Source organism: Somniosus microcephalus, chromosome 5 (assembly GCF_052327205.1).
Source record: "Somniosus microcephalus isolate GS21.2 chromosome 5, FLI_Smic_1.0, whole genome shotgun sequence".
NCBI classification, from domain to species: domain Eukaryota; kingdom Metazoa; phylum Chordata; class Chondrichthyes; order Squaliformes; family Somniosidae; genus Somniosus; species Somniosus microcephalus.
This window is the reverse complement of record NC_140991.1, coordinates 129,829,546-129,854,766: the sequence shown is the minus strand read 5'-3', so window position 1 is coordinate 129,854,766 and position 25,221 is coordinate 129,829,546. Positions and strand designations below refer to the sequence as shown.

The 25,221-nt window shown below is 42.7% G+C and overlaps 1 protein-coding gene across 1 annotated transcript in view; it reads right to left on the bottom strand.

Annotated features, from left to right (window-relative positions):
* Positions 1-974: 974 nt before the first annotated feature.
* sema5a (sema domain, seven thrombospondin repeats (type 1 and type 1-like), transmembrane domain (TM) and short cytoplasmic domain, (semaphorin) 5A) overlaps positions 975-25,221 on the bottom strand; it is a 394,308-nt gene continuing 370,061 nt past the window's right edge. The window contains exons 18-22 of the mRNA XM_085988245.1: positions 22,137-22,307; positions 20,327-20,482; positions 11,837-11,881; positions 11,523-11,734; positions 975-7,344 (exon numbers count right to left, since the gene is read on the bottom strand). Of these exons, the coding sequence (XP_085844371.1) occupies positions 7,225-7,344; positions 11,523-11,734; positions 11,837-11,881; positions 20,327-20,482; positions 22,137-22,307 (704 nt within the window). The 3' untranslated portion in view covers positions 975-7,224. The remainder of the gene's footprint in view (positions 7,345-11,522; positions 11,735-11,836; positions 11,882-20,326; positions 20,483-22,136; positions 22,308-25,221) is intronic.

Here is a 25,221-nt window from a genome sequence, read left to right as displayed (position 1 = left end):
GCTGCGCCGGCACCGATGACGTCATCGGTGTGCGCAGTGCCCCGTTTCCACCCCGATCCCCATATTCAGTTGCCGCCGCCTCCTCCGTGGCGGCCGCTACTAACATCCGGAGACCAGGGCCTTACTGCAGCCTTAGTGGGGCGCATAAAGGTGGAGGTGCGGCCGGCCGCTTTATCGGCGGCCGCCTGCCCTCACCTCCTTCCCCGGCCTCCTCCAGCACACCCCCCGCGGCATTGCCAGCTGCTTTCCGCGAGCCCGGCACTTCTCCGTGGTGCCGGGCTCATTTGCCGGCACAATCCAGCAGCGATCTCCCCGTTGCAGGCACCTCCACCTTAAGAGAAGGAGGAGGCCTGCAGTACCGCAGCCTGCCGCACCGCATCGGGTGGCGCAGCGGCACCTAGAGCGCTGAAATTCAGTTTCAGCGCCCCAAGCGGGGGCGGGCACACCCTGGAACAGCGCCCGGTTCCGACTTGGGGCGCAAAAACTGAATATCTCACGGGCGCAACTGGCTCCGCGCGCAGCGCTAACTTTTGGGCGCAAGCCAGCTGGCGGGCCCAAACTGAATTTCTAGGCCTCTATTCCTTCATCCAAGTCATTAATATATATGGTGTACAGCTGAGGTCCCAGTACAGATCCCTGGAGAACCTCACTTGTCACATCCCGCCAATCGGAGAACAAACCCTTTTATCACTACTTTCTATCTCCTACATCCTAACCAATTACTGACCCATGTCACAAGGCTACCTCTAATTCCATGCACTCTCATTTTTGCTCTCTGTCAGCATTTTGTTAAGAATTCACTGCATGTACCTTTTATTTGAACAAGTAGAGAACATTAATCAAAATTAGAAGTATATTCTTTGCAGTGAAACTTAAACAAACTGCAATTTTCAGCACTGTTGCCCTTTGTCATCCACATATAGTTCTCTCCCGCATGAATCTCTCAGCTCTTGTTCATGAGACATAGATATATATATATTTACAAACACTTTTATTTCTGATGGTCACATATGGTTTTTGTTGAAGAAACAGATTATTTACACTGAGCTAAAGTACAAAAATATAATACAATTATTTTACATTATGAGGTTGTGCTGAAATACACTGCATACATATTACATCATACACAGCAACAAATCACACTTAATGGACAGAGCATTTAACATTTTCCAGCAAACCATTCAAGTCAGCCTGAGGAACACCGTTCTTTACATTGCTCCAGTGATAGCTGTTCAGGGCGAAGGATAAGCTATTTCCTTACCCAATTTCTTCCCACAGATTCCCCTTAGGTCCTCACTGCTTTAACCACCTACAAAGTTTCCTCACTCAGCTGGGAGGATGGGGTGGTCTGTGGCACCTTGTGTCAGACAGCTGAAGAAGCACGTCTGCAGCATAGGAGTGTGTTTGAACTCCTCGCCCAAGTGCTCGACTTGGCCACTCCAAACTGCTCAAATTAGCAAACTTCACCCACACTGGAGGAATCAAGTTTAAAAACAAAAGTCAGCACTGTGATTCAAAGATGTATCCCATGAATACTGTCACCTGGTGCTCTACTGCAGCAGCTGCCAGGCTGCCCACAGAAAACAATCTACACAACTGAAATTAGGTGTCTTTTTCAAGATTGAAATATTACAACTGAAAAAATTACAGTGCCCTTTTGCATGAATTTCTCATTGTTTCTGCTGAAGTCATTTTTCCTTAAAGGACTGTTTTTTTAAAATTTCACTGCAGTGTTTGTTTGCTTCTGTACCAGTCTGAGAAAATGACAGCTCATTCTGCATTTGAGAAAAAGACCTGCCTGAAATTGAAAAATACAACATTTGGAAGAGGGATATAACTGCTTTGGATTCTGGTATTTTTTTCTTTTGAAAATGTGGTTTCAACATGACATTAGCATTCTTATGATGGTGGGAAAAGCTATGTAGAACTCTGGAGTGGGAATGCTCCTGGTTGCTGTGATTTCATATAGACTGTTCTAAACAAATGCATCACCAAAGTGTAAGCTTTTGGTATGCTCATCATGTCCATATGAACTGCAAACTATTTAATTTTTACTCCAATATATGTTAAAAAATCAATGTTGTCATTAATAAAAACAAAAATATAGAAATATTGAGGTACATTTGAACTTTCACCACTGGACGGTAAGCTGGCGGAGCAGACTGAACGCCCATTATACTGCGGCCAATTTTCCTTTCCACTGACGGCAATGCGGGGTGTGTAACGGATGACCGATCTGCTCCTGCCAGTTTACCGCCCAGCGGCGAAAGCTAAGATTTACCCCATTAAGTTACATGCCACTCTCCACAAAAAGACTTTGCAAATATAACCTGAGCACAGAATGGCAGTTTGTTAGTGGATAACTAATTACCCATAGCAAAAGTACCCCAACTATGTGGGGGGGAAAAGTGCTACGTTAGAAAACATTTGTAAATCCGTTGCTCAGTGGGAACATAAGAGAAGCTGAAGCTACTGCCCACATATTCAGACAATTGGAACTATAGCGTTTGACAGAATAAAGGCTGTATTATTAATTTAATCCAAGTGTAGTCTTACTTAATGTAAAGCCAAACAGATTAAAGAGCTGCCTGAATATTAGTCAGTATGTACAGCTACCTGTAACGACAAGCATCACCTTATATGTTTTGCTATGACATCATCCAATGTCCAAAGGTTTAAATCATTACGAAATTCAATTTTTTATAACTGCATTAGTGACATAGTGCTCCTTAGAAATAAATCATAAGGAAAACTCGTAGGGATTTTCCATATGTAATAAGACACACATGTACACATACTACATACACATATGCACACACGTGCAAGTAAAGGTGCCTCTGTCTAACCCCTGCCATTGTCTTCCATGAGCCATAGCTGTTTGGATGGCTATTTGTATCAGCACGGGCTCTCCATAAACATCAGCAAGGAACACAAGGCACGGGATTATCTAGAGGGTTTATCCCCATATGCATGTAGAATATAAGCACGTCTGGAACCTCAGCATTTACAATAGTTAACTTAATGAGGGTTCTTATCAGCTTTTAAAGATTAAGGAAAAAATTCAAATTGATTGCTGGATAGGAAACTGCCTTAATTCAAACTGTTAAATAGATATTTAAAATGACAATCAAAAATTAATTTAAAAATAATACTTTTCAGTCAGTTAATCTGGTTCTGCTGATTTTCATCCAAAATATTATTAAATTTTTTGATAGCATTATTCTTTACAGACAAACTTCAGCCTGTTTCTAACAGCTGTTCAAGTGGAACAATCCTGAAATTATTTGATACATGTAAAAATATTGAAGAAATTAGCTTTTAAAGTTTCTTAGTAATGGGGATGAAATTCCTGTTCTAATAAAAAAAAGAGAATCCCTGTTTTACTCCTTAACAAACAACACTAATGAAATTGCAGGAATACATGACTTGAAACATGTAATTTCTGAGAATGTGATTTCATCGGGGGGGGGGGAATGTTATATAAGATTGAAGCAGGCATTCTCTCGTTTTTCATTAAAAGAGCAATTTCACCCCCACTGGTACCAAGGGGTAGATTTTGCTAAACCTGTCGGGAAGAAGGCGGGACTTCCCCTTTTGGGTTTTTGACCCGCCTACTTCGACGTCCGGCCAATCCGCGCGATTTTCCCTTGATTGACCTTGTTGAGCCCGCCCAGCGGGCTCAGCAGGCCAATTAAATCCACCCGACAACAGGTGACGTCACAGACTGAAATTTCATCTGTCAAGAGTTTTTGACAGATGAAATATCAGTGTTTCACAGCTGTTTGAAGCTGTCAAACACTGACAGTCTGAGTTCTGACATGAGTCATTCTGCACAGACTCAGTTAGAACTCTCACCAACACTCAAAGCTGAAGGCTGTCACTTTTGACAGATCGTAGCCGTTCAGCTTTCAGTTCCGGCTGAGTGATGGACTCCCGACGGCTACAGGAAGAAAGGCTGTGAAGGTAAGTACAGGTAAGTAAAAGTTCTTTACACACTTTAGACACACCAAACACACTTACCTTTACACTCATGCACCCATCACTCACCTGAGCGCCAACATCGCGACCCCTCCAAATCCTTCAACCCGACGGCCCGACTGCTCTAACCTGGCGTGGTTTGGAGCCGTCGGGAAACCCACACGACACCCCTCAAAATAGCGATTAGGCTAAAAACTGCCTGTTAACAGGCAATTAATTGGCACTAATCCCTTCCCGCCTGGTTTCGGCGGGTCCTAGTGCGGGGCGGGTACCCGCCGCCCCTGAAACTTACGTGGGGTGGGGTTTTGGGCGGGATGGTGTCGGGACCCCCAAATTCGGGATTTTCAGCCCCCGCCCACCTGAAACCCCGCCCGACGGCTGGGGGAAAATTGGGGCCCAAATATTCACTGAGTTCTGAAATTTCTGAACTATTTCTCAGTAAACCATTAAGAATCAGAACTTTCCTTTTGCTTCAAAACATACTAAAGTGAGATAACTACTTTTTCTTGTTCAGTTCTTTGACATTTACAAGGGTTGAATTTCCTCTTTTAATTTAAAAAAAAGTACTGGTGAATGTCTGTTTTGTTTTGTAATTAATGACCCTCCAGTGAAACTGAGAGAATGTAATTCTTTGAAACATGCAAATGTCACAGATTGGTTCAGATGAGGAAGTCTTTTCAGCTCATTTTCCTGGCCTCAACCACCATTCCTCAAAACACATTCTAGCTGTTGACCACTTTCTGTATAAAAGGATGCTTTTTGGTATCTGTCCTAAATTCCCCCCCCCACCCCACATAGAATCTTGGACACTTGCACAACATATGCCCTCTTGTTCTGCTGCCTTGTTATTTCTGAAAGTATAGTTCAATTTATTTTTTTCTATTCCGTTATCTTAAATTATTATATAATGCCAATTCTTTTTGAGGATGACGAGCCTTAGTTTATCTAGTCCTTCTCATTACTTATCAATCTAATGTCAGGCATCAACCTTGTTGTGTTCCTCTGCACTGCCTGCAGAGGCTGGATGGCCCACTTATCTTCTTTTGGCTCATAGGAATATATTTTACAAATTAATGCTCCTGACACAGTTTCATGAGAATTGAGGTGCATATTGAGAATTAAAGCGTGGAGGTCATCACTCTCTGTGCAGTTTTCTGTCCTTAATGAAAAATTGTGTAGGTCACGCTAATCTCGGTGGCCACTTCTGATATGCCTCCCATTGCACAAAAGTCTGCTGGGAGTGCTACTTGGTAAAATTTACTCCAAAGTTAAAAGGCTTTTAGGCTTTACACTATGCTGTATAATGACACTGCATGAACCATGCCAATATAAAAAGGTCAAAATAGATAAATGAGGCTGCATACAGTGCAGTAGAAAGCTACAACCTATGTACAACACTTTCTTTCAAATACAATTCTCAGACTAGAGCTATAACTTCAAGTGTTCAAGTAGAGATAAAAAGAAAAGCTGGAAATGCACATGCAGCTCCATCAGCATATGAGAGAGAAGGATAAGTTAATATTCCAGGGTGTGACTTTTTCATCTTAGAATGTGATTTTGTTTGTGAGTTGTTGATTACGAAGGGGAAAAAATGCATTCTCTGGATTTTCACCCAAAAAAAATTATCCCCTTTTGCACTGCAACATTTTTAAGGAGGAAAGAAATACCAAAAATCATATTTGTTTCTATAAACGTGGGAAACTTACTAACATACCATTTCAACTGCTGATCTATACAACACTAAGCTGACAATTACCCGTTCAAATTGTAATGAATATCCAGGGGTTTGATATCTGGTGGAATGCTGCTTAATGCTTTCATATAAAATTTACGTGTGAAACATTTTAACACATTTGTTAACCCAGTTAAAATAAACAGATTACAGATTGCACTAAAATAGTGCACTACAGAACCTGATGTGAATGCTGTACGCAGTGTGTTAATAGAGGAAATTAACTTCCACTCTTTTGCTGTTATTGCATTCTCAAATAGTCAAGTGTCCTATGTAGTAGATGCTGTTTTCTCAAGACTATTATAGGTTATTAAAAACAATATATTCATTTGTTAAATGAACTGAATTAAATATTTGCTCATCTGTTATAAATTTGGCATAATACTGAATATAATGTAACAGCACAAAACCCACATTCTGACACAGAGCTGACAGAAGCCCTATAAAACTCAACAATCAGGCAGAAAATGACTGCAACTACTGTAATATATCACATGCAGAAGACACTGGTCGTGAGAAGCCATCTGAATCTACAACCAACAAAGGAACTCACCATACAAAGTAGGAATAGGATAAATTATTAGCCGAAAAACAGCAGAAGCTGCAAGTATTTACAGCAGATGGGCTCTGCACAAAAGCCACTTTTTTTCAACATCACAGTTATTAATGCTGTCGACAGGGGTCAATTGACTTTCCTATTAAACTAAATATACGTGGTTAACCATCTGCACTATTCATATGTTCAGTCAGTTATTTACAGTTTTGTAAGTTTCACACTGAAAACATTTTCATGATTGTCTGTGTTCTCAAACATTAAATTTAAACCGGTCAATAGTTACACGAACAGACAATAGAGATTATGTAAAATGGAACAGCAACACAGGCATATTTAAGGTCCACTTTCTAACTAGCTTGGAAAGACTGTAAAAGAACAGACACCTTGATCTACAAGTTGCAGCTGGCAGGGTCTTTGGAATGGCATGAAGTGGGCAACAGTCAATACAGCTGAACATTCCTGACTTCATACAACAGAATGTGCAACAACCTCATGGGAGCAGCACAGAAACTCGCTCAGCTAATTGTTCCATTCCTTACGGCTTGCTTCCCAATACTGCACCAATTACTTCTGAGCTCCGAGTTTCACCTTGCAGATGTTCACGTTGCTATATCATATCATAGGAGAGGATTGGTAAACACAAATGCACACAATTCATTAACTGTCGATCTTGTGTCCACAGGCACTGTTTGCATTTTTTTACTCACTGTATATGATACATAGAAGGTAAACAGTCCTCAGTTCTACCACAGCAGAACAGAACAACTGAGTTCCAACTTGGCTGGAATTCATTTTCTAGTTTTGATCATTTCAAGTGTAGTCATTGATGTTTATATTTCAGATGGGCAAAAGGCAGGAATGGAAGTTGGTAGAAAGTAGTGCAGGCCACGTCTCCATTCCAGACTCAAAAGAGGGACCTTTAGTCAGTCGACCAGTCTGTGTTTAGCAATAGGCCACTCTAATAGTCATCATACATATTTAGGTCTGTGAAATAGGTGTTGGAAAAAGACTTTGCATGAAGATGTGGGTTGAAGTATTTATTTCGCTCCTCAAGGATCAAGTTGTTTTTGTTGAAGGCCTGGAAAATAAAGATATTACTTATTAATACTATCTTATAGATGTTATAATTTTTACTATATTAACCTCGCAACTTTTGGGGGTTTCAGCTTTGAGTCCTGAAACTATTAGTGTTTATAACCAGGAATTCATTTTTCAGTCTTGGTACTGAAGCAGGTCTGGAGGGCAGCAACGTTTGCTCTCGCTGAAAACACGCATGAGATTTTCTGGGGTCAACCCTAATTACCTGTGCATGACTAAGGCGATCTGGCAAATTTACTGCTAAAAGCAGAGCAGATCCTACAAATATCAGACTGTAGTGTCTTTCAATATTCCATAGTTTATGATCAATCTTATTCTGCACAACCCCTGTCCCTCACCATCACCACCAACTGATTAATGCATTCTCCTGATCAAAATCTTGAACAGTAATCTAGCAAGAAAGATTGAGATCTCTTTCAGGGCTTCTGCAAATGCTTCTAAATGTACCTGTAAAGGCTTAACTGCTCCCTTAATTTTTCTAAAACACATGCGGGGTTATTTTCAACTTCACCACCTTAGAGGTAATATGGCGGAGTGGAGTGGATCGCATGCCCGTTATAGAACTCGTCAAATTTTCATCTCATTGATTTCAGTGGGATGTAAATCGGACGTGTTCTATAGCAGGTAGGCGATCGGCTGCGCCACATTACCATCCAGGCGGTGAAGTTGAAAGTTGCCCCCCATGGTATTATAAAGGACTAATTTAGACAGATGCTGAACCAAGCTTCCTACAAGAGGAATTATGGGAGCTTTTGGTGCTGGTATCAGGTTCTGCTAAAATGATTAGGACAATTTCCAATCAAACAATTTTCATAATCGGGGATGAAATTGCTATTTTAGTGAAAAATGCCTGTTTTGCTTCATAACTACTAATCTATTAATGAAGTCAAAAGAACATGCTTTGTTCAAGCAATTTCTGAGGTTATCATAGAAAGGTTACAGCACGGAAGAAGGCCATTCGGCACATCGAGCCCGTGCCAGCTCTCTGCAAGAGCACTTCAGCTAGTCCCACTCTCCCGCCCTTTCCCTGCAGCCCTGCAAATTTTTTTCCTTCAGGTACTTATCCAATTCCCCTTTGAAAGCTGTGATTGAGTCTGCCTCCACCACCCTTTCAGGCAGTGCATTCCAGATCCTAACCACTCGCTGAGTAAAAAAAGTTTTTTCTTATGTCGCCTTTGGTTCTTTTGCCAATCACCTTAAATCTGTGTCCTCTGGTTCTCGACCCTTCTGCCAATGGGAACAGTTTCTCTCTAGCTACTCTGTCTAGACCCCTCATGATTTTGAACACCTCTATCAAATCTCCTCTCAATCTTCTCTGCTCTAAAGAGAACAACCCCAGCTTCTCCAGTCTTTCCACATAACTGAAGTCCCTCATCCCTGGAATCATTCTCATAAATCTTTTCTGCACCCTCTCGAAGGCCTTTGCATCCTTCCTAAAGTGTGGTGCTCAGAATTGGACACAATACTCCAGTTTAGGTGGAGCCAGTGTTTTATACAGGTTCATCATAATTTCCACGCTTTTGTACTCTATACCTCTATTCATGAAGCCCAGGATCCCGTAAGCTTTTTTAACTGCTTTCTCAACCTGCCCTGCCACCGTCAATGATTTTTGCACATATACCCCTAGGCCTCTCTGTTCATGCACCCCCTTTAGGATTGTACCCTTTAGTTTATATTTCCTCTCCTCATTCTTTCTACCAAAATGTATCACTTTGCTTGTTTCTGCGTTAATTTTCATCTGCCACGTGTCCGCCCATTCCACCAGGCTGTCTATGTCCTCTTGAAGTCTATCGCTATCCTCCTCACTGTTCACTATACTTCCAAGTTTTTTGTGTATTCTGCAAATTTTGAAATTGTGCCCTGTACACCCACATCCAAGTCATTAATATATATCAAGAAAAGTAGTGGTCCTAGTACTGACCCCTGGGGAACACCACTGCAGACCTTCCTCCAGTCCGAAAAACAACCGTTCAACACTACTCTCTGTTTCCTGTCACTTAGCCAATTTTGTATCCATGCAGCCACTGTTCCTTTTATTCCATGGGCTTCAACTTTGCTGGCAAGCCTATTATATGGCACTTTGTCGAAGGCCTTTTGGAAATCCATGTACACCGCATCAACCACATTGCCCTCATCAACCCTCTCTGTTACTTCATCAAAAAACTCGATCAAGTTGGTTAAACACGATTTGCCTTTAACAAATCCATGCTGGCTTTCCTTAATTAATCCATACTTGTCCAAGTGATTGTTAATTTTTGTCCCTGATTATTGTTTCTAAAAGCTTCCCCACTACCGAGGTTAAACTGACCAGCCTATAGTTGCTGGGTTTATCTTTACACCCATTTTTGAACAAGGGTGTAACATTTGCAATTCTCCAGTCCTCTGGCACCACCCCCATTTTTAAAGAGGATTGGAAGATTATGGCTAGTACCTCCGCAATTTCTTCCTTCACTTCCCCCAGCATCCTAGGATGCATCCCATCCGGTCCTGGTGACTTATCTACTTTAAGTACAGCCAGCCTTTCTAGTACCTCCTCTTTATCAATTTTTATCCCTCCAGTATCTCCTCTACCTCCTCCTTCACTATGTCTATGGCAGCATCTTCTTCCTTGGTGAAGACAGATGCAAAGTACTCATTTAGTACCTCAGTCATACCCTCTGTCTCCATGCATAGGTCTCCTTTTTGGTCCCTAATCGGCCCACCCCTCCTCTTAGTACCCGTTTACTATTTATATGCCTATAGAAGACTTTTGGATTACCTTTTATGTTAGCTGCCATTCTATTCTCACACCCTCTCTTTGCCCCTCTTATTTTCTTTTTCACTTCTCCTCTGAACTTTCTATATTTAGCCTGATTCTCAGATGTATTCGCGACCTGACATCTGTCATACGTGCTCTTTTTCCGCTTCATCTTACTCTCTATTTCTTTCATCATCCAGGGAGCTCTGACTTTAGTTGCCCTACCTTTCCCTCCCCCTAGTGGAAATGTACCTCGACTGTACCCAAACTATTTCCTCTTTAAAGGCAGCCCATTGTTCCACGACAGTTTTGCCTGCCAATCTTTGATTCTAATTTATCCAGGCCAGATCCGTTCTCATCCCACTGAAATTGGCCTTGCTCCAATTTTTACTCTAGATTGCTCCCTGTCCTTTTCCATAGCTAATCTAAACCTTACGATACTATGATCACTGTTCCCTAAATGTTCACCTACTGGCAATTGCTCCACTTGACCTACCTCATTCCCTAGAACCAGACCCAGCAATGCCTCCCTCCTCATTGGGCCGGAAACATACTGATCAAGAAAGTTCTCCTGAACACACTTCAGAAATTCTTCCCCCTCCCGCCCTTTACACTATTACTATCCCAGTCTATATTAGGATAGTTGAAGTCCCCCATTATCACTACTCTAGTTCTTGCATCTCTCTGTAATTTCTCTGCAAATTTGCTCCTCCATATTTTTCCCACTAGTTGGTGGCCTATAGAATACACCTAGTAGTGTAATGGCACCTCTATTATTTCTTAACTCTAACCAAATAGATTCTGTCCTTGACCCCTCCAGGACATCCTCTCTTTCCAGCACTGTAACATTCTCCTTAACCAATACTGTCACATCACCTCCTTTCTTTCCTTCCCTATCTTTCCTGAACACCTTATATCCAGGAATATTTAGTACCCAATTCTGCCCTTTTTGAGCCAGGTCTCCGTTATCGCCACCACATCATATTCCCATGTGGCTCTTTGCGCCTGCAGCTCACCAATCTTGTTTACTATGCTTCGTGCATTCACATACATACACTGTAAACCTATCTTAAACCATCCTGTGTTCCCTCTTAGTCTGACCCCACCTAATTGCAATTCGTTAGTGGTTTGTTAATTATGGAGTAAAACAAGTATTTTCCCAATTTTTGTTCGAGGTTTTTACCCCTAAGAGTTTTCTGACGAACCTACACACTCCAGCCAATCTACCAAACATTTTATTATTATTATATTCTTTAATTATTATTGTCATGTCTTAATAGAAAAATGTCAACATGAGCTAGTAAGTTCTACAAACTCTAAGCTGTAATATTCCTTGCTCAGTTGTGTGCTAGGTCACAGTACATTAAACATTAGAAGACAGTAATAAATAAAGGATATGATTTAAAGTTGGAATGTCTCACCTTAATAGCTTCCACCGAATCATATTTATCAAGTTTATTGACATGGTTTGTGATGCTAGTATTGAGGGGAACTGCAGAAATTGGATGGATGACAGTGGCATCGTGGGACTGCCGTTGATATCGCTGGCAGTAGGTATATAGAAGTAATGTTAGGAGACAGCCTAAGATAGAGCAGCTCAATCCCACAGCAATCATATGGAACATGTTGAATTCTGCAAAGAGTTTTAGAAACAGTGAAATAAGCACTCATTAAGTGAAGTATGAACTTGTTTAAGAATTTTCTTCAAGTGCACAATTAGGAAATCAACACCTACCACCACATCTTCTCTCTCCCGAGCTGGACTTGGCAATATACACATCTAAGGGGATAATTTTTTTTTAAAGTTTTTAAATTGTTTATACATTAATAAAAATGGTCATTTGAAAATTTAAATAAAGAAAAAGTTTTGAAGTATTGTCAAAAAGCTCTCTTGATGGATCAGTAGAGCCATAGACCAGGAAGATTCAATCCCCAGTCTGTGTTAAGCTAGCTGATCCTAACTGGGGCAGTGGTAGGGGTGGAAAATTGGCCTCAACACTCTTAAGTTATGGAGTGGGTTATATGGAGCAAGGATCCCCACCCCTGCTCGCTATCCAGTGACACCTACTAGAAATAAATTGCATTTGTATAGTGTCTTGCACATCCTTAGGATGTCCTAAAGTGCTTTAAGCCAATGAAGTATTTTTGAAGTGTAGTCACTGTTGTAATGTAGGGAAACATGGCAGCCAATTTGCACACAGCAAAATCCCATAAACAGCGATGAGATAATGGCCACATAACCTGTTTTCAGTGGTGTTGGTTAAGGGATAAATATTGGCCAGGACACTGGGAGAACTCTACTGCTCTTCTTCAAATAGTGCCATGGGATCTTTTATATCCACCTACTAGGGGTGTGCACATGTGGAGGTTGGGAGAGGACAGGATTGGGCGTGGCTGTGATAGTTTATGTGGTTGAGCAGCCCGTCAACACCAGCTGTCAAGGCGCACACATCAACAATAGCCACTTGGACTAGGTTTGTGAGGGCACCCAATTATGCAAGATCACATTCTAATAAGGAATGAACGCATACAGAAACAGAATTGATGGAGTAAAGCTACTGAGAAAATAAAACTCGTCAAGGAACCCAAAATTAAGTAAATTTTACTTAACCTCTCCTATGGTTTTCATTCCTTAACATATATTTCCTGATATTTTGTTATTTTTTAAAATTACAAGTTTACATCAGAAAGACTAACATAACTAATATGTCTACTTTTTTGCAAAACATGAGTGTTATGCGACTGCATGTGATTTATTTTGTCAATGTATATTGATTTGTTGATATGTGGTTAAGTACCTATCTCTATTTGATATTAGTAAAAGTAAAATACCGTGGTATTATGAATTGTAATTCAACAACTGAAGTAGGAAAATAGTTGCTTATGATCGGGCTGGTTGAACCAGCATTTGCAAAGCTAGGATCAATCTGAGCAATGTGCTTGTATCAGGTTTGAACAGATGTGGGTTCGACTGGAGTCACATGAGAGTTTGTTTTTCATGATAAGCAGCACTTAATGCCAGAGGTTACAAAGATAGCCCTGCTCTGCTAGTGGTCTTATTTGAATCTGTGTGGGATCTTGCCAGATTTGACTACAGAAGATGTTGGTCGGCAGCGGGTGGAGGCGGAGCAGCGCGGCAGAGCGACTACAAGAGGCCCCAGAGGCTCAGGTAGGCCTCAGTGCGGCATCGGCAGTGGGTGGAGGCGGAGCAGCGCGGCAGAGCGACTACAAGAGGCCCCAGAGGCTCAGGTAGGCCTCAGTGCGGCATCGGCAGTGGGTGGAGGCGGAGCAGCACGGCAGAGCGACTACAAGAGGCCCCAGAGGCTCAGGTAGGCCTCAGTGCGGCATCGGCAGCGGGTGGAGGCGGAGCAGCGCGGCAGAGTGACTACAAGAGGCCCCAGAGGCTCAGGTAGGCCTCACCAATCTCCAATCGCAGGCAAGGAGAGAGGTAAAAAGTATTCAAGGTGTGACGTCACCACAAAACAGGTAGGTGATAGTTGGAGTATTTCTCTCATTTTAAAACTTTAAGTCTGTGGTTTATAGTTTTTAAGGTTGCTGTGGTGTACCAAGGCCTTTCTGGTGCAGAGTGACTGTTGGTAAACCATTTAACTGGTGTAACTAGAGGGATTGATTTAATTTAAATCCAATTAATTAAAGGGGATACTAGCATCTAAAATCGGGCAGAGGGTGTCCATAACTAACAATAAAAAATTTAATTAATTACATAGAATGGAGCAGGTGATGTGTTACTGTTGCGAGATGTGGGAGCCGGTGAACCCCATTGAGGCTCACGGTGATTACGTCTGTGACAAGTGTCTGCTGCTACAGGAACTCCAGCTCCGTGTTGATGAGCTGGAGTCTGAGCTTCAGACACTGCGACACATCAGGGAGGGGGAGAAGTACCTGGACTCTGTGTATCAGGAGGTGGCCACACCTATGAAGTTAAGTAATTCAGATGTAGCCCATGGTCAGGGACAGGACGGTGTGACTACGAGTGAGGCAGGTACAGGGATCCAGGAGGTAGAGCTGGAGGAGCCACAGCCCTTGCTCTTGACCAACAGGTTCGAGGTTCTTACTCCCTGTGGGGACAGGAGCAGGGACTGCAGGGAGGATGAGCAACCTGGCCACAGCATCGTGGAGCGGGGGGCCATTCAAGAGGGGGGAGTAAATAGAAATGTTGTAGTGGTAGGGGATAGTATTATTAGGGGGATAGATAGAGTTCTCTGCAGCCGAGAGCGACAGTCCCGAAGGCTGTGTTGCCTACCCGGTGCCAGGGTTAAGGACATCTCCTCTGGGCTGGAAAGAAACTTGCAGTGGGAGGGGGTGGATCCAGTTGTCGTGGTCCATGTTGGTACAAACGACGTAGATAGGACTAGGAAGCCGGTTCTGTTAAAGGAGTATGAGCAGCTAGGGGTCAAATTAAAAAACAGAACCTCAAGGGTAATAATCATTACCTGAGCCACGAGCGAATTTGGCTAGGACAAATAAAATTAGAGAGTTAAATGCGTGGCTCAAAGACTGGTGTGGGAGAAATGGGTTTTGCTTCCTGGGACACTGGCACCAGTACTGGGGCAGAAGGGAGCTGTTCCGTTGGGACGGGCTTCACTTGGCCAGTGCTGGGACTAGAGTCCTGGCGGATCATATAACTAGGGCTGTAGAGAGGGCTTTAAACTAACTAGTGGGGGGGAGGTTCCTGGAGAGCAAATAATAAAAATGACAACAGAGAAGGTCATAGACTTAGGTAGCAGTGGGGAAATTAAAAACCAGAGCGTGTCAGGAAGGGGCAGAAGGTATGGAGTAAAAGGTAAAGTAATAAAAAGGGCAAAAGCAGGAACTAAGTGTCACAAAACATATTTGAAATTTCTCTATCTGAATGCACGTAGCATTCGTAACAAAATAGATGAGTTAATGGCACAAATAACTACATATGGGTATGATCTTGTGGCCATTACAGAAATATGGCTGCAGGGTGACCATGACTGGGAATTAAACATACCAGGTTATTTAACGATCAGGAAGGACAGGCAGGAAGGAAGGGGAGGTGGGGTGGCTATGTTAATAAAGGAAGGAATCACTGTAATACAGAGAAATGATATTGGGTCAAAAGATCAGGATAATGAAACAGTTTGGGTGGAGGTAAGGAATAATAAGGGGGAAAAAACACTAGTGCGCGTAGTCTATAGGCCTCCGAACAGTTGCAACTCTGTTGGATGGAGTATCAATCAGGAAATGGTTGAGGCTTGTAATAAGGGAGCATCTATAATTATGGGGGATTTTAACTATCATATTAATTGGACAAATCAAATTGGGCAGGGCTGCCTTGAGGATGAGTTCATTGAGTGTATTAGGGATGGGTTTCTTGAGCAGTATGTAACTGAACCGACCAGGGGGCAAGCAACCTTAGATCTGGTCCTGTGTAACGAGACAGGATTAATTAAAAATGTCCTAGTAAAGGATCCCCTTGGAATGAGTGACCATAACATGGTTGAATTCCATATTCAATTAGAGGGTGAGAAGGTTGGATCTCAAACAAGCGTGCTAAGCTTGAATAAAGGAGACTATGAAGGTATGAGAGAGGAATTGAGTAGAGTGGATTGGGAAAATAGATTAAAGGGTAAGACGATACATGATCAGTGGTGTACATTTAAAGAGTTATTTTACAACTTCCAAAAAATATATATTCCACTGAGAAGAAAAGAGTGTAAAAGAAAAGACAGCCATCCGTGGCTAAGTAAAGAAATTAAGGATAGCATTCGACTAAAAACAAGGGCATATAAGGTAGCCAAATCTAGTGGGAAGATAGAGGATTGGGAAAACTTTAAAAGACAGCAAAAAATAACAAAAAGATTGATTAAGAAAGGGAAGATAGATTATGAAAGTAAATTAGCAAAAAATATAAAAACAGATAGTAAGAGTTTTTATATAGATATATAAAAAGAAAAAATGGTGGCTAAAGTAAATGTTGGTCCCTTAGAGGATGAGACCGGGAAATTCATGGTGGGAAATATGGAGATGGCAAAAACACTGAATAAATATTTTGTATCAGTAGAAGACACTAAGAATATCCCAACACTGGACAAGCAGGGTGCTATAGGGGGGGAGGAGCTAAACACGATCAAAATCACTAAGGAAGTGGTACTCGGTAAAATAATGGGACTCAAGGCGGATAAATCACCTGGACCTGATGGCTTACATCCTAGGGTCTTGAGGGAAGTGGCGGTAGGGATTGTGGATGCATTGGTAATAATTTTCCAAAACTCCCTGGACTCGGCAAAGGTCCCGGCAGACTGGAAAACTGCTAATGTAACGCCCTTATTTAAAAAGGGCAGTAGACAGGAGGCTGGAAACTATAGACCGGTTAGCCTAACATCTGTGGTAGGTAAAATATTGGAGTCCATTATTAAGGAGACAGTAACAGGACATTTGGATAATCATAATTTAATAGGACAAAGTCAGCATGGTTTTATGAAGGGGAAGTCATGTTTGACCAATTTGCTGGAGTTCTTTGAGGAAGTAACATGTAGGGTTGATAAAGGGGAACCAGTGGACGTAGTGTGTTTAGACTTCCAAAAGGCATTTGACAAGGTGCCACACAAAAGATTATTGCTTAAGATAAAAAATCACGGGATTGGGGGTAATATTCTGGCATGGATAGAGGATTGGCTATCTAACAGAAGGCAGAGAGTTGGGATAAATGGTTCATTCTCGGACTGGCAATCAGTAACTAGTGGTGTTCCACAGGGGTCAGTGCTGGGTCCCCAATTCTTTACAATCTATATTAACAATTTGGAGGAGGAGACCGAGTGTAACATATCAAAGTTTGCAGATGATACTAAGATGGGAGGGAAAGTAGTGAGTGACGAGGACATAAAAAACCTGCAAAGGGACATAGACAGGCTAAGTATGTGGGCAGAGATTTGGCAGATGGAATACAATACTGGAAAGTGTGAGGTTATGCACTTTGGCAGGAAAAATCGTAGAGCAAGTTATTATCTTAATGGCAAGAAACTGGAAAGTACTGAAGTACAAAGGGATCTGGGGGTCCTGGTGCACGAAACTCAAAAGGTTAGTATGCAGGTGCAGCAAGTGATTAAGAAGGCCAATGGAATGTTGGCTTTCATTGCTAGGGGGATAGAATATAAAAATAGGGAGGTATTGCTTCAGTTGTACAAGGTATTGGTGAGACCGCACCTGGAATACTGCATACAGTTTTGGTGTCCATACTTAAGAAAAGACATACTTGCTCTCGAGTCAGTACAAAGAAGGTTCACTCGGTTAATCCCGGGGATGAGGGGATGGACATATGAGGAGAGGTTGAGTAGATTGGGACTCTACTCATTGGAGTTCAGAAGACTGAGAGGCGATCTTATTGAAACATATAAGATTGTGAAGGGGTTGGATCGGGTGGATGCGGGGAGGATGTTCCCGATGATGGGTGAAACTAGAACTAGGGGGCATAGTCTTAGAATAAGGGGCTGCTCTTTCAAAACTGAGATGAGGAGGAACTACTTCACTCAGAGGGTGGTAGGTCCATGGAATATGCTGCCCCAAAAAGCTGTAGAAGCTACACCATTACATAAATTTAAAACAGAAATAGACAGTTTCCTAGAAGTAAAGGGAATAAAGGGTTATGGGGAGCGGGCAGGAATTTGGACATGAGTCTAGGTTCGGATCGGTCATGGCCCTGTGGGTAGCAGAGCAGGCCCAGGGGCCGTGTAGCCTGATCCTGCTCCTATTTCGTGTGTCTAATTCTGTTAGATTCAGGAGATGGTTCTGTGATAGTAGATTGGCAGTTAGGATCAGATCAGCCATGATCTTATTGAATGGCGGAGCAGGCTCGAGGGGCCGATTGGCCTACTCCTGCTCCTATTTCTTATGTTCTTATGTTCCTATCGCATGCAGGAACTAGAGAATAACTGATTGGCTGCCTGTTTCTAATTCCTAATCATCTTTGTGTGTAACTGCTTTTGTGCACATTTGTTTCTCCCCCATTCTTTAGTTACATTTCCTCTCTGGATTTCAAACTAAATGTCATTCCCCAACTGAGAGCATACAAACAGGCTACCTATTCCCAGGTTTCTGCCTCTACTCTTATTTTTGTTGTGAGTATAAAACCCTCATTTTTTCCCCTTTTGAGCTCCCTCAGTCATGCATCAGTTGCAAGCATGAGGGTGGGTAAGCTATATTGTATTTGTGGAACATTTTGGTTGAGTATACTGCATGCATATTACTCACAAAGTGGCCAGTGCAGAACTACTTGCATCCTGATATCTGTACAATGGAACTTTTGTATGTCTGCAGTCAAATTACCCACACAACAAAATGTGTATTCATGCATACTGCAATATAGTTCTGCTTGTAGTATGCTACACAGACGACCTGTTCCTAGACCTTTCCTAACATTGCTCTTAACTCAGCCACCAGGAGGTATAAGTCAGTGGCCTGGGGAGGACTCGGAATTTCTTCTCCCCCCTCCCCTGTGGCGGGGACACTTGGCCTCTGCTCAACTTCTCTGCGCAACAACATGGCTATAATTGGGAACTCAGCAGCACGGTGATGGGGGAGGGGTGGGTGGTTGAATACTGCCTTGCTGTCTCCCAGTGCTGTTCTTTAACCAGGTTTATTAAAATTCCCAATTTTACAAAAAAGAGCTTCAATTTTTTTAATTTCTCGGTGTGGGCGATGCTGCCAAGTGTGCATTAACTGCCAATCCTAATTGCTTGAGAATGTGTTTTTTTTAATTTATTCTCGGGATGTGGGCATCGCTGGCAAGGCCGGCATTTATTTCCCATCCCTAGTTGCCCTGGAGAAAGTGGTACTGGGATTTCTCCTTGAACATTTTATCATGTCTCTTAGAAATATTCAGGCTTGGGCGGACAAGTGACAGGTAACATTTGTGCCACATAAGTGCCAGATAATGACCATCTCAAACAAGAGGAAGCCCAGTCATCACTCCTTCATCTTCAATGACGCCACTATTGCCGACTTCCCCACCATCAGTATCTTGGGGGTCACTATTGACCAGAAGTAAGAGCAGGAGTAGGCCGTTTGGCCCTTTGAGCCTGCTCCGCCATTTAATAAGATCATGGCTGATCTTCTACCTCAACTCCACCTTCCCGCCCTATCCCCATATCCCTTGATTCCCTTAGTATCCAAAAACCTATCGATCTCTGTCTTGAACATACTCAACAACTAAGCACCACAGCCCTCTGGGGTAGAGAATTCCAAAGATTCACAACCTTTTGAGTGAAGAAATTTCTCCTTACCTCAGTCCTAAATGGCCAACCCCTTCAGGGGTGATAGAAGCCAAGTTTGCAGTCAGAGGCGATAATTAGCGACAGGCGCTAAACTTTGCGCCCGGCCGACAATTGCGCCCCAAACAGGGCGATACCGAATTTCTCTTCCAGTGTCTCTTCTTACACGTTTTCCACGAATTCTTTCTGTTTTTTTCTTTCTGACTTTCAATTTATGGCACTCTTTCTACTTCCCTTTCTTTCCCCTCCCTCCTCTAGTGGTATGCCTAATATTCTTAATCTTCAAGGCATTTGGGAGTCCCACCTGTACAAGATTGATTTCTGTGGAGGTAATTTTAACTTTTGATGATAGTGTTAAATATACGATTCCGAATTGGCTGCCCATTACAGTATATGCCCTGCCTGATTTTGCCTTCCATTGATTTCAGTGGAGAGGCAAATGGGGAGAGGTGTATAACAATCAGTCAATATGACATTGCCCATTTTATATATCGGCAAAAGTTAAAATTACCCCCTGTGTCTCTAGGGTATTACTGTTCACTTTCATTTTGCTGCTTCTTTCAATTTTAGGGTAATGTTACAGATTTCTAATATATGGGTTGGAGCTTCCCAAGTTATTACAATCCTTTTGGAATAAATATGGCACATTAAACTTCCAGTCCTTTTTTGTAGATGATTTGCTTAGCCAGTATTGAAGATTCTAAATGTTGCCACTTCTGTCTATGTAATTTGTTGCACAAATCATACAGTCTTCAAAATATTTGTTAGTGGCACATTCTGAAGTTCTACATTCAATGGAAAGGAAAATTAAACGGGCGTATAATGCATCCTCACCTAAGTTGAATTTCACCCCCAAATTTTTAACAGTTGAGATCGATACAATGATTTAATGTTATTTAATGAAGGCAAGCCCATAGGAACAGTAATGATTATGAGCTGTGTTTTCGGTCCCATTCAGCCAGCATACTTACCAGGAATGAAATTGGAGTCGTAGACACAGGCTCGGCTCTCACTGCTATTCTCAGAGCACTGGTAACCAACAGGAAATAAGATTTGACAGTGACGAATACGATGTTGTGAACCTGAAACCTCGCACTCTGACCACCCAGACCACTCTGACCAGCTATCTGTATTGGAAGAAAAAGAGTGGTAAGCATCCTCTCAGGACAAACATGGTGCCTTCAAATTTTCAATAAACAATCATCATTTGATTATTGGAATTGTGAAATATTTGACTTCAAGCATGTGCAGGTACCTCACCTTTTTATTATTGAACAAAGTAGGGAGAACTGGATGGCATAATATGTTTTCACCAATAGGACTAGAAACCTTCATTCCTACAACACACCTCTAGCCGTGAATTGACTTTCCTAATCTGGTTGTTTCTGTCAAATTGATCAGCTGAAAGTTCCTCTCTCTGTGTTGACAGTTTGGCTCCTAAAAGAAATTATTTTGGATAGTCCCGACCAAATTCCCAGTGACCAGCTGGTCAATCTGAGAGACGCCAGGCTAAATATTTCAATCAGACTGCTATCCTATATTTCGCAATACATTATAATTCAATCCCACTATTACTATTCAGTCACAGTTTCTGCTACAACGTATTTAATTATCTGGCACTGGGCTTTCAAACCCAACGACTGGACTCAAATTAGTTTTTGTTGACAGTCGGGTAGATTAAAAAAAAACTTTTGTTAGAACGTTTTCAATTGGTATCGGAAAATGACCTGACAGCAGATGGAAACTTTACAGAATATAATTTAGCACTCTCCCTCCCTGCAGGAAAAACACAAACAAGCAAGCTATGAGTGAAACACAATGGCCCAGTAATTCCGGGCACAACGCGTGAGTAAGGACGGGGTACTCACGTGTGTGCCCGGAGGAATTGCCAGTTTTCAGCATGCACAGCGCATGCGCTGAAAACCGGCATTTTCTGTCCTCTGACCCAAGGGGTTAAGAGGCAGAACGCGCGCAACTGCACAGGCAGCGCGTGCGCAGTGAAATTCCTTTTTTTTTTCAGAGTTGCCCGAGTGTAAAGGCCTCCGGTTTTTACGCGTGGAAAAACCAGACGTAAGTACTTAGTTTTACAGGTAAGTGGGCTTTTAGTACAATGTAGAAATTTTTTTTCCACAGATTTATTATTTTTAAAGAATTTACAGTAAGGTAAGTTTAGTTTTAGACCCTATTTTAAAAAAAATTATTTTTTTCAAAAAATTGATTAATTGTTTAAAACATTTTTTTAAAACTTATTTATAGTTAATATAATCAGTGGGATGTTTTTTAAAATTTTATTTAAAGTTAAAGTAGTGTTTTGGCAGCCCATACTTTTCATGAGTTTGACAGCTCTTACTGTCAAACTCATGAATGAGTTTCCCCTCCCCTGATTGGCTGCACAGTGCTCACCTGATCCCAGCTGGCACATCGCACTAACTACACCACTGGATCAGGTAAGCACATCGCGCCGACATCTGAACTGGGCCAGTGGCAGGAAACGCGAGCAGGCCCGGGCTTCAGATGTCGGCGCGCAGGGTGAGTGCACATCGGGGGCTTGCACGCGCGGCAAGCTCCCGATCCTAATTTCAGGGCCAATATGAAATTCTCCACATTTCTCTAAATTTATTTCATGGCAGTCATCATTAAAAATTTGCAAAAAACTCATTATTTGCAAATGATTTATGACTGAAGGAATGTGCTAACATTGCAAGGGAATTTCAGTACCAAACTGAGTAGTTAAGGGTCTGACATTTATTTCTGCTGAGGTATTTATTCTGTCCCCCATACCTGGACAGGGTTGTGTGTTGCACAGTGCTTCTTCAGTGTGCAGACCCAGACAGATGTCTCCACCGTAGGCAGGTGCAGGATTGTTGCAGGAACGTGTCCTCATGTAATGTCCACCTCCACAGGTGACAGAGCACTTTGACCAGGAAGACCAACAGGACCAACCACCATCCACTGAAAATAAGAACAGATAATAATTTAGTAGGCACTTTTCAAAATATTTCTTATGCAATGATTATACATTCTTGTCTTCAATTCCCAAGAAAAGTCACCAGAAGTCAAAAATAAGGTGATCTGGATGGCACAATTTACAGTGCATGCACCTATTTGGATTTGCCTAAATTACTTTTCCACTTACAAAAAAACATTATTTTTAACTATAACCAAAAGAAATGAATCCCCAATTGCTATATTGTGTACAATTCAGGTTGCCATATTATAAAAAGGATATAGAGGCCCTGGAGAGGGTGCAAAAAAGATTTAACAGGCTGGGGCTCTTTTATCTTGAAAAGAGATGGCTAAGGAGTGACCTAATAGAGGTCTTTAAATTATGAAAGGTTTTGATAGAGTAGACACAGAGAGAATGTTTCCACTTGTGGGGAAGAGCAAAACTGGAGACTATCAATATAACACAAAAGCAAAGTACTGCGGATGCTGGAAATCTGAAATAAAAACAGAAAATGCTGGAAATACTCAGCAGGTCAGGCAGCATCTGTGGAAAAAGAAACAGTTAACATTTCAGGTCGATGGCCATTGATCAGAAACTGAACTGGACCAGCCATATAAATACTGTGGCTACAAGAGCAGGCCAGAGGCTGGGAATTCTGCGGCGAGTGTCTCACCTCCTGACTCCCCAAAGCCTTTCCACCATCTACAAGGCACAAGTCAGGAGTGTGATGGAATACTCTCCACTTGCCTGGATGAGTGCAGCTCCAACAACACTCAAGAAGCTCGACACCATTCAGGATAAAACAGCCCGCTTGATTGGCACTCCATCCACCACCTTAAACATTCACTCCCTCCACCACCGGCGCACTGTGGCTGCAGTGTGTACCATCTACAAGATGCACTGCAGCAACTCACCAAAGCTCCTTCAACAGCACCTTCCAAACCCGTGACCTCTACCACTTAGAAGGACAAGGGCAGCAGACGCATGGGAACATCACCACCTACAAGTTCCCCTCCAAGCCACACACCATCCTGACTTGGGCCTGTATCGCCGTTCCTTCACTGTCGCTGGGCCAAAATCCTGGAACTCCCTTCCTAACAGCATTGTGGGTGTACCTACACAATATGGACTGCAGCGGTTCAAGAAGGCGGCTCACCACCATCTTCTCAAGGGCAATTAGGGATGGGCACTAAATGCAGGCCTAGCCAGCGACGCCCACATCCCATCAATGAATAAAAAAAAACTGGAAAAAGTTGGAGATGTCACAGGTTTTTAAGCAAGTGTAGGGGTAGGGAGAGGGGGGAGGGGAGGGGAGGGGGGAAAGAACAAAAGGGAAGGTCTGTGATAGGATGAAAGGCAGGAGAGATTAAGAGACAAAAGGGATGATGGTGCAAGGCAAAAGGAGATGGTAATGGGACAAGTTAAGAAACAAAAGATGACTCTAGATGAAGTGTAAATGGCAATGGCAGAATAATCAACAGCTGCCATGTGAGAGAGAGAAAAAAAATAGGGGCAGAGGTTATGGTCTGAAATTGTTGAACTCGATGTTGAGTCCAGAAGGCTGTAAAGTGCCTAATCGAAAGATGAGGTGCTGTTCCTCGAGCTTACATTGAGCTTCATTGGAACAGTGTAAGAGGCCGAGAACAGAGAGGTCAAAGTGGGAGTGGAGCAGAGAATTAAAGTGACAGGGGACCGGAAGCTCGGGGTCACCCTTACAGACTGAACGGAGGTGTTCCGCAAAGTGGTCACACAATCTGCGTTTGGCCTCCCCAATGTAGAGGAGACCGCATCGTGAGCAGCGAATACAGTATACTAAATTGCAAGAAGTACAAGTAAATCGCTGTTTCTCCTGGAAGGAGTGTTTGGGGCCCTGGACAGTGGGAAGGGAGGAGGTAAAAGGGCAGGTGTTGCATCTCCTGCGCTTGCACGGGAAGGTGCCAGACGAAGGGGTGTTGGGGGTGATAGAGGAGTGGACCGGTGTCGCGGAGGGAGCAGTCCCTTCGGAATGCTGAAAGTGGAGGTGAGGGGGAGGTGTGTTTGGTGGTGGGATCACGCTAGAGGTGGCGGAAATGGTGGAGGATGAGCCATTGAGTGTGGAGGCTGGTGGGGTAAAAGGTGAGGACAAGGGGAACCCTATCATGGTTCCAGGATGGAGGGGAAGGGGTGAGAGCAGAAGTGCGGGAAATAGAATGGACACGGTCAAGGGCCATTTCAACCACAGTAGAGGGGAATCCTCGGTTGAGGAAAAAGACATGTTGGAAGCACTAGTATAGAAGGTGGCATCGGCAGAGCAGATGCGGCGGAGACGGAGAAATTGGGAGAATGGAATAGAGTCCTTACAGAAAGCGGGGTGGGAGGAAGTGTAGTCCAGGTAGCTGTGGGAGTCAGTGGACTTATAGTGAATGTTTGTCAATGGCCATCAATATAAGATAGTCACCAAGAAATCAAATAGGGAATTCAGAAGAAATTTCTTTATCCAAAGAGTGGTGAGAATGTGGAACTCGCTACCACAGGGAGTAGTTGAAGTGAATAGTATGGATGCATTTAAGGGAAGGCTAGATAAGTATATGAGGGAGAAGGGAATAGAGGGTTATGCTGATAGATTTAGATGAGGAAAGACAGGAGGAGGCTTGAGTAAAGCATAAATGCCGGCATGGACTGGTTGGGCCAAATGGCCAGTTTCTGTGCTGTATATCCTATGTATATATATTTATATAAGGGTTCTGCTGTCGGAGGTGGCCTGACTCTGATGTCAGTGTTGTAATATAAATGTGGCAGCACCAGTGCCTTCCACAGCATGGAGACTCAGTTAAGATGTGATTTAACCCTGTGCAAATGGAGGCAAAAAAAATGGTGGCAGGAAACCACCACAGATGACGTCGATGGAAATGGACCTGGCACCCTACATTTTTCAGGACA